Here is a 14657-nt window from a genome sequence, read left to right as displayed (position 1 = left end):
GACGCAAAAACAAATTCTTCCCAAAAGACATAACAGCCACAAGAAATTAATTTCCTGTTTAAAGTAGCATTCCTTGATGTAACAAAGCAAAAATAATACTACTTTGACCTAAGTTACTAAAGGAAAACATATTAACACAACACAACATAACATTGATTTTGTACAAGCCCCTGACCTGGGTTTGGGACTTTGTAGATCATTACTGATTAATCTGTGCTTGTGTAGTACAGTTTAAAAGCAAACATTTTTTGAAAAGTGAACTATTGTGGGCTGTCATTGTTGAATTCCTTCTCAGTATGCAAAGTGCTTGACTTGATACAAGAATTGATACAAAAGGGTGTGAATGACAGTCAGACAACTAGCACTGTTGGAAAGAAAAGTTAAATTGTAGCCACACTGTTTCCTTTATGTTATTCTATTTCTGATCTCCTGAAAGCTTCTTTCAGAGTTGGTTTCAGACAGGTATAATTAGCCAATCCCGCACATTACTAACTGCCAATATGTCCAGGAGAGGCAAACCACACCACAGATCAATGCATTTGAATGTTCTGTATCGGAGTTTGTGTTGCAATTTTCCTTCCAGAGGGAAAGCAACCACACAGCCAGAAGAAGTCACTTCCAGAAATTGTGCAAATGTTTGAACAAAGTGGTCCCCAAACACTACCACATACGGAGAATGGGAGCAGATGGGAGTATGGTTGACCATGTTGCGATTTACCACAAGTCCCTAAGACTAATGCTACTATGTACAATACTATGTATTTTCCAGCAGCAAATATTACCTGCTGGTTCATCAGGAAATTGTTCAAAAACATAATTTACACTAATAGTCCTACAAATGTGTATTAACAATGTCCTGTACAACTGTATTGGTTTAAATAGATTGCTCTGTTACAAAACCCAACTAGGCCTGCTTTATTTCTGCAGGAAATAAGTGAACCAGATGACATAATATTTATGATACTATCAGATTTACTTAAATCCCTTCTACTGCTGACATTAAACCTGCCTCTGTTAAATTATTAAATGTCAGACATATTAAAGCTCTGCAAGCAGAAAATAGACTATCATGGAAGAACCTGGTTGATCCAGCAAACCTGGAATAGATCTGGTCCAGCATTGAAAACACTTAGTTTCAATGGTCAGACCTGCGATGGGAGGGTGGACAGGTTCTGAGATCATGACGTCACAATGGGGGAATTTTCTTCCCCATTGAGTGACACTCGGCTTCCCTGCGCATATGCAGTCTGGAGCCGGTAAATTTAGTGGTCTGTGGGTCCAAAAAAGTTGGCGACCACTGCTGTATACAGCCCAAGCGTAGGATCTAAAAAAAAAACTCAGGGACAAATGAAAAATAAAATCCTAAAAACATATTGGTGGGTTAATTGACTTGTTCTTAGATGGTTAGGAACATTAGATTGTAGATTAAAAAACAGTTAGCCTCTATGTTCATGATTATGGACAATTTAAAGTGATCCATATTATGTTCGTGCTATGGAAATACATATTAAAACTTATGGTACTTGAAGCCAGCGGTATACAAATTAAGTCAGTTTTACACTTTGGTAGATATGACAAGTTTACTTTAGGAATCGGAAATATTTCATCATGTACTTTTTAAAAATGTAAGTATCCACAATGCATTATTGAATTGTACTGAATCTTCAGTTAAGATTGTAGATATGAAATAAATTTACATAACAAAATTTCATTCTTGAATCACTAAGGAATTATTTCTCTAGTGCTCCCCACCAAAGACATCAGAAAATTTTGCAAAGAGAAATGAGCTCATTACAGGTATTTTTTTCAACAAAGTAAAGTTGTTGAATATAAACTCGGCAGAAAGTGTGTGGCATGTTTATTAATGATGTACAGTGTTGAAATCAATAGAGAAAGTGGCATTCTGGGGTGTGGAGGGACACGGTGCTGTTTACAGCCATATGGCATAATAGAGATGTTTAGTGGGGTAGCCTGGAAACGAGAACAATAAGGTGGTCTAGAAAACAATAAAGTCAATGGACTGAGCTCATAGCATAGAACTTGTTGTATATTCAAATATTTAAATGAGTTTTATCATTTAAACTAAGTGATCATGAAGAAAAAACTCAGCAGTGATGATGCATACAAAATATAAACCTTATATAAAAATAGTAACGGCTTATAAGGGACTGAAGATTTTAATGTATACTAAATATTGTTCAGGATCTGTAACATAAATAAACCAATGGCTGATACAATGCATGAAGCTACAGGGAAGTATAATATTAACCCAAAACTGTACTACAGGGATAAGTACAGGGATAAGGGGGAATTCTACAAATAAAGACAGGACAACATGGAATACAATGTTACTGTGGCTGATATTAAAAAACAGGCACTTACCTCTGGCACAGATGAGAGAAAAGGCTTAATGTAAATATTTGAATCATGAACTTTTAAATCATGATCACCAAGACCCCTGGTTACTCCAATTGTAGCCATTACCCGTGCCTGTGTAAAAAAAAAAAAATCAATGTATTATTATAGAGCAAAGCCAAACTTTGTTTTGTATGGGAAAAGGTTTTTGGGTCTGTCTGGAGCAGTCAGTATGTTACAGTGACAAGTTTTCATTTTTGGAAATCTTGGTAACATTTATGGTCCATTTAATCGGTTCAGGTGTAGTACAATGACCATGTTTTTTTTTAAAGCTCTTCGAGGCTGGAGAAAATACACTTCTAGAAGTGAAGCTGGGTGATCAAGAAAAAATGGGCTGGATTTTTAAAAATCATTTGTTTTTTGCTAGCAAATGTTTTGAATCCTGGACCAGATCCATTCTAGGTTTGCTGAATCACCCAGCTTCACTGAAGAATGTCTATTCTTCCAAGCCATGGAGAGTGTTCATAAATCAGGGCCAATGTGTCAACATATGCCATATCACACAGGTTACCTGCATTAGCACGTGCTGGGTGCCCAAAAATAAATGGTATTGTGCTAGCAAAAATGCATTATTTTTTCAACAATTGTGCAAGCCCATTTGTTTGTCAGTCTTCCCGTCTTTCTATCCTATTATTAAAAAAACTTGCATGGTTTAACTGAATGCACTAAGATGCAGATGTCTATATGTGCCACACAATATTTTGAAGCTACAAAAACTTACTGAACACATTTATAATTACAAGGCAGATATACTGTGGACTAATATTTTAGAGCCAAAACTCTAGCATACAAAGACACCAAATGTCTCTTTTTCAGTGAACAAAAATAACTTTTATTTTTAATGAGGAGGCTTAGGAAATTGAGCATTTAAATGTAAACCTAATCTGTTGAAATTTTAAACAAAATGCTTTTTTTCTAAAAGAAGATATTAGGATAGACATAAAACATGTAAAAAATTTGCTTAGAGCTCAGAGATCTTCTTGTTGGATATGAAATGCAAAATATTTACATGAAATACAACAACTGTAAACTTTTTAAGTTATTTTTTAGCCCACATCATAAAAAATACAGCAAAAATATATAGAAAACCACTATTTTTTTTACAAAAATGTAAAATGTCATGAAATATATACAACAAAATGATGAGAGTGCATTGTATCTATGCATTTAATCTTAATTCTGCTTGGGTTAATAAAGCCACAAGTCCTGCTACAATCCCTCCTAAAAAGAAAAAAATAGTTATGAGGATAAACTACAAAATAAAAAGCCTAGGGATTCTGCATATTTAGAAAAAATGACTAAATCTGGGGTGCTTGTTATAGCCAAAGGACTGGTTTGCTTTACCCATGAATTAAATAATAATAATAATAATAATAATAATAATAATAATAATAATAATATTAAAGCTGAATAATTTTTTTGAATGCATTAACTGGCCAAATTACAGGACGGAAAAAATTTGTAGAATATTTTGTAATGCAAGAAGTATTATACACCTTTCTAAATAATTAATCCATCAACAGGAGTACAACACGGATTAAACAAGGGGAAATGTACATCCCTGCCAATTAAGAGTGAAGTTCGGCGACTTTTAGAATTCCTATATGGCAAACCAGGCACATGGTCATCTATGAGACTGCTTCTGCTTACTACTAAATGTTTTAGTTTGCTGCAGTTATAGAGTGATGACACAAGCATTTAGGAGTTTTGGAGTACTATAACTTATCACTAATTGCGCAGGGCAACATTTGTATGCAAAAGTCCACTAGCGGGTTAGATCCAGGGATTAGGCAAAACTATTTCTAGACACAATTATTGGTGGTGGGAGTTGGCACGTGGGGTTACATGTGGGAACCAAGGACATCAATGCCAAACAGGTTAGCCATGGGCATTACTAGGGAAATTCCTCTATTATATGGCCAGACATGGCTGTTTACAGGTCACTTCAATTCTCCCGGGAAAGGGTCAGCAAGTCTCAGGGCACAGTTCACCTAAAGCTTTGGCTACAGTCTGCCAGTCTTGCTTACAGCCTTGCCAAGCTTAGCCATCTCCTCAGAATACATAATAAATCAGGAAAAATGTAGAATATATATTTTTTATTTTATGTAAAATAAATGTAAAACGTGTACATTATCATATAATTTGGCCATTCAAACTGAAAGAGGACTTTACCTTTTTTCCTTCTCCATATATTAAAGGGAATTTCAAATCATCTTCTTCAATTGTCTTGTAGGCCCTGTGTGTTATAAATACATATAAATTAGAGTAACAAATAGGATAAAAAACAAAAACATACATGGTCTTAGTAAAACAGCTACAATAAAAGCTATTACATTTTCTATCCAACCATGAAGCATGCATAGAAACTTGTCAACAGACATCATTGATTACAACTGTGTACTCAACATCATTACTGTAATTGAACATTTCCAATCTAATGGATGCTGCATCTAATGTATGTACAGGAAACACAACACTTTTGTTGATAGTTGCAGTCATAGTACACATCAATAATGTGTTTGAGATCGGTTTAAAGCAATGATCCCACAAGAGAAGTAACCATACAATGAACTAACTGTTAGAATTTTACTTGTACCCTCCCAACAGGTGGAAGTTGAGCCATGATTTGATTATCAAAAGACCTTTTCTTTTTCTAATGGTAACCTACTTGTGATGATGTTACCAGCTAGCATCATCATATTTTTATTTTTTAATATATTAATTACGGTAAGGACATGGGGGTATGGACAAGGCAGTGTGTCTATAATCTCCATTTTTTTCATGTGAAGTACACCACATACTGTTTGACTGCTGCCATGATTTACATATCACAGACACCAGACAACGAGAAAGTAAGAAAGCATTGTATGTGCATTATTCCTAACAATGGGTACATCTTTTTCGGCTGAAGAATTCTGCAAGTACATAACAATGAACAATAAGAATAATGTTTTATTAAAAGTGGATGGAGCCATATTTGAATGGCTGAATGAAAGTACGTGGGTCTGTACTGTAGAGTCACACTACGTTTTATTACAGATACTGGACATGAGGGTGGTATTCCAAAAGTCTCCCCGTTCCTTAATTTATGAGTTCAATATTTTGCTTCAGATTTCATGGATTTATTTAAAATAAACATTTAGGTTAAAAACCTGATTGTGGAAAAACAGTTTACCAGAAGAAAAATCTGTATGTTGGTTTCCTTTCACTTAAAGAAATTAATTACTCCCAGTTTAGGTTACCTACTGTAAAAAGTTTAAAAATGTAAAGGAATAAAGCCCTTCACTTTATATACCTGTTAGAAATTATACTTAAAAAGAAACACATCCATTCCATACCCTTCAACTGACATTCAACGAAGCAAGTCATTGCTGGAGGTGAGTGGTTTGTAAATCTTGTCCTTGAGTAAAACATATTCTTCCTCGATCAAAAATGCTTTGTTCTACAAATGCGTTTTAAGATATTTGAAGAGCAAACCAGGTAGATGGAAACATTTCATCTGAGCCCTGGGGGATCTCCTTGTATATCACAATGAACATTTTCAGAACAAGTGCAATGATGTAGGACTGCTAAATGATTATCCTGGGTGTAGCAAATTTATTAAACAGGCTGCAAAGCTAACATTAACTTTAGCTAGGAACAATTTATATCACAGCTACAATGTATCAACTTTTAAAGAAGGACACCAGTAATTTGTTTTTCAAACAGTTCTCATATAAGTAGGGGCAATTTATATTAAACTTATCCTTGGATGTCCTTTCCAAGATAAAGCACCCAAGAAACCTGCTTGTTAATCAGGATAGGACATAACACTGATTCATTTTACACTGCGATGGGGGAAATCAAACTGGAATTAGAACCTTTCTGGTTCATTTAAATATTTGTAAGTAGTTTCAATAAGCCTGATCTGCCTTTTAATCCAAACTAAAACCTTATGGATCAAATAAGGAAAGACTAAAACTGTAGCAAACTTTTTCATTTTTTGATATTCACCAAATTTGAATGGAATGACTCTAAGGGACATAATCAGAGATAAAATACATTTTATAGTTCAGTGAGGAAGGTTTGGAATTTATCGGTATTTTTCTGCTGTCTGTTACCATAAGGAATATTTCCTAACAAATTCTATCCAGGTGACAGATGTCAGAACAAAAAGAAGATTAACATCCTCCATAGAGATACATGCCACTATTTTCTCTCAAGCTGATTTAAATATTGCAGAAAAAAATGAGGATACTTTGCATTGTCTTAATAAAAGTTATACCCAAACCAGAGACAGAAAATGATTCTCTAAATTGAATACTGGAATCCCAGGTAATTCACTTAGAATTCTGTTTTGAGGCATTTTACTATCTTGTAGTATGTAATCAAATAAATTGATTTCCTATTTCAGCTCATTGTAGACCCCAGAGGAACATCTGGTTCCCTTTGCCCTTGTGTAGTTCCAATGATATTTGGACATCACTCCTAATTCCACATGTCCTTTGTTGTCTACTGTACTTTGTACCGATCCTACTTTTCATCTTCCTTACTGAATTGTATCAATTTACAATGTGATTGGCCCATCACTGTCAGAAAGAAGACCAGTAGACATCTTCTGTGTGACTTTTTAATGCTGCGCTGGATTCCTTATAGATTATGTTTTTAAGTAAATAGAAAACAGTTTTCTCATAAAGAGTGTTTCCACATGTTAGAAGCTCACTCTGATTTTACTGCAGGCCTGTGATTATCTTTAAAACCTGATAATATAAAATACAGACCTAACCTTGCTTTTATACACTGTTTTCAGTCTTGCGCCTCACTCCTTATGAAATAAATGTCATAAAAAAATTGTAATCAATCCAACAGGGAAATGCAGCATTGGAAGTCCAGCAAGAGTGCTTTATGTCTTATATACAACAGAACAATCTTCAAAATATACTTGGGTACTTTTTTGACAGCTAGCTTATTCATATCATCATGTCCAAGTAGCTGGTTTGTGATTTGAATCAATATAACACACAAAAGAAAGTTGCTGCATCTTCTTTCATTTCTGATTTTATTAATACATTAAAAAGCATAATACATTCCTAGCGAGTTTCCATCACACCATGAGATTCAATACATTCAACTAGTATGTCAAACATTAGCTCTAGTTAATCATTTTTGTCTGCTTGTGTAATGTTGACAAACAATAATAAGCACTTTTTGTTTCAACAGAGAAACCAGAAGTCTCACAGTCAAATAAAGGGTCAGTGTGAGGCATCCAAAATGAATTTAAAGTGAAGTTTCTTTTAATCAGATCCGCAGAGAATGAAAACCCTTCTTAGCTGGAAGAGGGGAAAAATAATTCCCTAATGCTTAGCTGCTTGGCAGAACTCCAAAATCTCAACAAAGTGACTGTGAAAGAACAATATATTCTTGCATACTAATACATTTAATTAAATGCAATCAACTCAGACATGCTTAGAGGTACATCATTCTGACATGTATCTCTCCAGAGGAGTACAAATAAAGGTGCGTTTTTATACTTTTTAGTACAAACTATTTAATGAATATTGAGTTAAACTTAGGTAATATATTAAACAACATATTTAAAATAACACTAAAACGGAACTGTAAATAAATAAATATAATAAATATATATATACATTTATATATATACACACCTGCTAATATTTTGTTAGACCACACATTTGCAGTGGCATCGTTCGATAAGCTTATGCAATGTCACAACATTTATTGCTGTGCACAGTTGCAATAACAATTTGCGTAGTTCATGCATTGCTAATTTGAGAGTTGGACTGCTGTGTAAAGTCTTCTCCAGCACATCCCAAAGATTCCTAATTGGGTTAAGGTCTGGACTCTGTACCACGTGTGAAAATGATGGCTCCCTGAAACTCTTTTTTACAATTGGGGCCAAAAAATCCTAGCATTGTCATGTTGGAAAAAAATCTATTGATGATAGCTGAAGCAACCGCAAATCATCATAACACTTTTTTTGTACAGTTATGTGTATGTATATAAGGCCTGTGATCACATCACGCTTATACAAGAAAGTCTATCCCAAGGAGACATAGTAACATTGATACGTTTGAAAAGGAAATTCAGAATGACAAGTAAGTTACAGGGAGAGGACTAGTACTAGGGAACCAGTCCCAACCCTCAGAATGCATTTTTCCTGTATTATTTTATACTACTTTATTGCTATTTATCTAAAAGTGATATACTTACTTGCTAGAAAAAACAACTAAGCAGACAGTTTGTCGGTTTACAACTTAAGTAGTGTTGTCAGTAACAAGTACTTTGGATGCTGGAGACTCTCCTATATGCAAATTTCAACATTCCCTTTAAAACACTGTAGTAAGTAATCTAAGTAAGGCTACATGTCATGAGATAAGCCAAAAAGAAGGTTTAGAAGGTAGGGAAGGACAAGTACAACTGTGCTTGGAATTAATTTAACCGACAAAACCATAACTCTATCACACAGGTTTTCTACTTGGCTTTTCTATGGCTGCCTTGGAAACAAAGCGAACTGAAAGACTTTGAACACCTGTTGCTTTGAAGGACCTGGAATATGTTAGGTGGATTTAAACTGATGTACTGAAATAAGGAGGATTAAGATTGTAAAATGAACAATGCCTTACCAGCCTGTCATATTAAAGTCCCTGTACAGCATCATCTTGCCTAGTTCCTTTCGTTGCACTCGTCTTGGAAATTCTAAATGTGTAAACTCATTCCCCAGCAGGTGAGGTTGCAGAAAAGCCTGGAATAGGAGAACAGAACACTATAAAATAACCTTTTTACAAAAAATGGATATTCTATGAATTTTACCAATTTTAATGTATCCCGTATGCAAAAATAAAAACAACAATTTATACAGAGCATAATTCTAATAAGCATTTTCATGCAGATAACTTTTGCAGCATACACAAAAAGATAAGTATAACAATGCGTTATGAACATTATATGCATTATAAGCCCAACAAACACCCAAAACCTGGATTTACATTGTTCACTGTTTGATTGAAACTTGATTCATGTGCCTCTTTATATCACTTGTAATCTAGTCAACCTTTTTACCATGGGTGAACCCTTCAAATAACTAAGCTCCTGGGGAACCCAGACAATATTAACATCCACAACTCACAATACATTAGCAGTCTTCAAGCCAGATGTCTTTTCAAGCCGAGGGGTAAAAATTTTTAGGTGGGTGGAACCCTTGTATTGTGACCCAACTCTTCAGTAACCACCCAAAAATAGCCGGGTGGTCACCAAAAAGTGCCAGGTGCTGCACCCAGCTAAAAGGAATGGGAAGAACACTGCATTAGCATGCTGATTAGTGGGAAGAATGGCTTCTATATTGCTAGCCATCGGGAAGAATGTTCCTAATACAGATAGCGAAAAAAATCATTGGTGTGGGTGGTAACTGACCTGGGAGGCCATATATGCTCATTGTTCAAAGAACCTCTAGCCATATCTGGAGGAACTCTAGGGTTCCATTGCTGACAAACACTGTACTGGACTAATAAAATGCAGGACAAAAATGGAACCCAGCTCTAAAGAGTAACACTTTTTTTTATGGTCTTAAGGGAAGAAACATAAGCTAGCAAAGGAAAGGAAACCTTGCTGACGAAACCCGTGAAAAGCCTTCGGATGATTTACCCACCAGTTTCTACTAAAAATGGGTATCATTTTAATATGCAAACAGCTCCAATGAGTGTGGATTCTTGTTCAAGGCCAGCTACACTATACTCTTGTTCCATGAGACCAACCATTACAATAAAGGGCCAATAGCAAGAACTGAGGAGAACTCAAATTTCTAAGACTGAAGTACCAACTGATGCCCAGATCATCATACAATGATGTAGATAGCCCCTTTAGATAAGGTAAAAATTTAATGCAGTGGTGGTAAAGACTGAATAGGAGCCTCCTGGAATACCTACACCATGTTACAGCGTGCTATGTCACCTGATCTCGCGCTTGCACAGTACGAGTTTGGGTAAGCCAAATGGAGGAAGAAGGGAAGAAGATGGCGTTGCCCAGAACTTCCTCTGCACCGGGACAAAGGAGGGTTACAGGACTCCGTGGGACCTAATGAAGGCCAAGAATGGAGGGATCAGGGGGTCTACTGAAGTAAAGGTAAGTGGTGTTTTTTTATTTTTATTACAGTTCCACGTTAAGAAAATGTACCTGCTACACAGTTGTACTAATATCATAAATAAATGTAAATCAAATTTATAATAGAAAAAATGGTTACATTGTAAAATGTACACTAGAAGCAACTATTTCTAAAGGGATGTACTAGCTATTAATGAAGGTTTGTTACAGAATATTCTTAACACTGGATAAACACCTAATGAAAGAAAAAGAATTGTATGTGAAAATTCAATTTCAAACATTTCAACAATTCTTGTAGCATGCGAACACCATGAAGAATTTCCATTAGAGAAAAAAAGTGGATCAGGAAAGAATATAATTTGTACATTCATTGCTGGCCAACTGACCTTGTGAGTCATAGTATGTACGTGACACAAAGGCTTGTATCTGAAAATGTTCGCTGAATTGTCTGTAATGGAGGCTTATTACAATGCAACACATTAAGAATACTATACAGGCTTATGGGTGGGAAGGACTCACAAAGAAACTGGTCCTCTGCTAATGCACAGGAATTGATGGTATTGTAACAGCAATGTTTCCTGTGCCTCAGGCAGTGTAATGAAATGAAGAGCTATTTAATGCCGCATTCACTCCTTATATACTGTACAATGTCATGTACTGCAAAGAGCTCTTTGGTGACTCTTGATGGTTACATTTATGTTATTTACAGATGCATTATAGGAATCTACACTAATAATTTGGGGAACTTTATTCTTGTAGTGCCAGCAACCAAGATACTGTGCTTTTAATCATGTACCTTTTTACAATATATATTGCTATAATTATTTATGTATATGGTATATCATTTGAAAGTCATAACATTAGGATTCTACTGCTGTATAATTAGGTTACAGTTTTATTATGCTATAGATGCTTTTACTGATACATTGTAAACAATAAAATATTTGGAAGTATAGATTTGTCTTTTTTGTATAAATGGTATGAGATGGAAAAATGAGGGAAAAAAACAGCTACAACCCAGTTTGCAGAAACATAAGGGCCTGAAAGTCAAAGCAGTATAACAATGTTACGAGTGCAAAGGAGGCTCCAAAAACAAATATGCAAAGCAAATTCAAAATCATTACATTAAACATTAGTTTTGGGTCGACATTGATGGTGCTTTGCAGCTTTCATGAAAAGTCATGTAACAGCTGCATTACCACCATGTCCAAGTCTTTACACATTCTGGGAGTAAAATACCTTTATTTGGCTTTGTGTTATGCACAGAAGTGTGATGGAGCTAAAAATGGTATTGGAGATAAGGTGGAGGTAGCATTCCAACACTTTGCAGAAAAAGAAAAATCCAGCATTAAAATAAATTTGCCAGCAAAAATACATAGATGAAAGCATATATTTAGGTGGTCTGGGATAACCAAACAAGCACTGTGTAAGAGAGCTCCCTGTATATTCATTATATGTGAAACATTTGTCATGCATGTATTCATGCTTCAAGATCAATATCACAGAAACAACAGATCTTGCTACAATCAAAATACTTGGCTGGAATATATGTTCATAACCAGTTACCAACTGCATCTTAATAGTGTGGCTACAATTTAAACCATTGTGCAGGGAGCATGAATTGTAGCCAGAGACATTAAGGATTTGCAGTTCTCTGTAAAGGATATATAGAATTGAGGGGAAATAATGGAACATATAATTTTAGAACAACAGGTAGAGAAAAATTATCATAGAGAAATAAATTTAATATTTTTTTGTTTAGTGACACTTTTATTCCATTTTAGGATGTTAAGGCTTTGGAATATTAACTAATCTTTAAACTTCCCTAAATTCCTTTGAATATAGTATTAGAAGCTACAACTTGAGGATCAGATCTATATTTTTTACCTATTGATGAGCACATTTAGGTGCTGTGTTACATAAGAATGTAATATGCTTTTGACACTTAGGGTGATATTGTTTGTTATGGCAGGGCCCTGCTCAAATGTTCTAGTTATTAAAGTGTGTGTTTTCTTTCTTTTTTCACAATACATTTTTTTCTATACAAAACAAAAATAAAATGTTTACATACATAACATACATTTTTACATACAGTTTTTTTTTTTCAACATTTACTGTTTATTTGGGCAAATATTTGGCATTGAGGGTGGATTGTGCATATACAAAATCAACCAAAGAACTTGGTGCTCATTAATCTCAGGAAATGAGGAAATGGAGAACCCCTGGAAATATCCAGACTGGCCACCCCTCTCTGGGTAGTCTCATATCCTTCTTTGGCTTACAGTACCATCTGTATGCTGATGACACTCAAATGGCTTGCTCCTACTTTCTGCTCATTTAAAAGAGCCCTCAAAACCCATTTTTTCAAACTTGGTTACCCATTTTCCACCACTTCATATCTTCTATCCTATTGTGTGTTAACTCCGCCACCCACTAGACTGTAAGCTCTTTGGGACAGGGTCCTCATCTCCTGTGTCACTGTCTGTATTCGTCTGTCATTTCCAACCCTTATTTATTGTACAGCGCTGAGAAATATGTTGGCGCTATATAAATCCTGTTTCATAATAATAATAATAATAATAATAATAACAAGGCAGACTGTGAAACATTATGAAGACAGTAAAATGCTTGTTTGCGGCTTTGCAAAAGATCTGCAAGTAGATTTCTGCTGTCCTTAATATTATCCCTTGAAGATGAGACTTCACACAGTAATTGCCGGAGGATGTACAGAATTGAGTAAACAAGAGTGACAAATATTTCAGAGTAGAGCAGCTGTTGCACTTCTCAAATCAATTCCCATCTGTAGCTATATGTTTGAAAGACATCAAAGAAATTAGTAAACACTTCAAGGAGGCAATGTACCAGTAAAAAAAAAAACATACCAATAATTTCAGCATGCTTGATGCTAGAATGTACTAGTAACAGTACAGAGTAACTTGCTGACTACATAAACAGAACACAAGTACTTATAGAGGAACTGAATGTAATAAATGAAATTGTGAGCAGATATGACCGTTCTGCAATAAAATCAATCTTACCTGCCTGCATATAAACTCCCCCCTCCTCGCACCTTCGCTGGTGCTGACATCTTCATGCAGTATACACACATTTTGTTCATGGGAGACCTATAAAGACTAAGTCCCTAGACCAGTGTTTCCCAACCAGGGTTCCATGAGCAATGAGAAATTTGTGCCTCTCAGGTCAGTTTAACTAACCAATGATCAGTTTTGCCATCTGTAAGAGGCATTCTTCTTACTGACCACCACACTAATGTACTGTGAGCTGTGGATATAGTAATTATAGAAGAGGTTCCCTGAGGACTTCAAAATTATTTCAAGGGCTCTCTCATATTAAAAAGGCAGAGAAACTCCTTGTTTTACAATTTTATTTTTACAGTATCAGGAATACAAATAAAAAAAGTTGTGACGCATTAAATGATTAATCACAATAAAATTCCACATTTACTGATATTTAGTGATATTTAGTTTCCAGTGGAAACGCTGATTGTACAATGATCATGTCTGTTTGGATAGGTCACAGTATAACAGAATATATTGCTGCCTGTATTATCTAGTCACTAACTTTAATTAAGCATCTCAAATCTGGCCATTAGCTTGTATAGACTAACCTAAAGACGATCAGGCCCCCAAATGTTTTGGTTAAGCAGCTGAATTTGTTGGTTTAAAGCCAGTTTTGGTATAATCTGCATCTGAATAGGATACTGAAAATATGCAGTGCTTTGGAAGCAAAGTGAAATTAAACCTGGAGAGCTCTGTCTTGCTTCCTTCCTATAATAATTATTTGAATGAGAAAAAACCTGAGCGATCAGAAGCATTTCTTTTATCATTTAAGGAAACCTTTTATGTATGAAACAGCAAAGCTACTGAATTTTGCATTCTGCAAATGATAAGTGGTTGGTAAGAAATATTAAGATAAGGACGTTTTACTTTACATAACCAGTCACTGACTTAAAAAAACAAATCAGTAAGACAGCCAGGTAACTAGCATCTATGCATTTAAGAAAGACAACCTCTTTATATTTAATTTAACGTGGACCTTTAAGTAACTTTACAAATCTGAATAGATACATTTCTTACATATCAAATTATACTGTCACTTTTTGTAGACAAGGGGAAACATTT

At 35.1% G+C, this 14657-nt stretch overlaps 1 protein-coding gene across 1 annotated transcript in view; it reads right to left on the bottom strand.

The window, feature by feature from the left end:
• PPM1H (protein phosphatase, Mg2+/Mn2+ dependent 1H) overlaps positions 1-14657 on the bottom strand; it is a 76463-nt gene that overhangs the window by 16469 nt on the left and 45337 nt on the right. Inside the window, exons 5-8 of the mRNA XM_072399012.1 lie at positions 12082-12169; positions 9042-9160; positions 4588-4651; positions 2383-2490 (exon numbers count right to left, since the gene is read on the bottom strand). Of these exons, the coding sequence (XP_072255113.1) occupies positions 2383-2490; positions 4588-4651; positions 9042-9160; positions 12082-12169 (379 nt within the window). The remainder of the gene's footprint in view (positions 1-2382; positions 2491-4587; positions 4652-9041; positions 9161-12081; positions 12170-14657) is intronic.

The sequence above is a fragment of the Pyxicephalus adspersus genome, chromosome 2, assembly GCF_032062135.1.
Source record: "Pyxicephalus adspersus chromosome 2, UCB_Pads_2.0, whole genome shotgun sequence".
NCBI lineage: Eukaryota > Metazoa > Chordata > Amphibia > Anura > Pyxicephalidae > Pyxicephalus > Pyxicephalus adspersus.
This window is presented reverse-complemented; position numbering and strand designations above follow the sequence as displayed.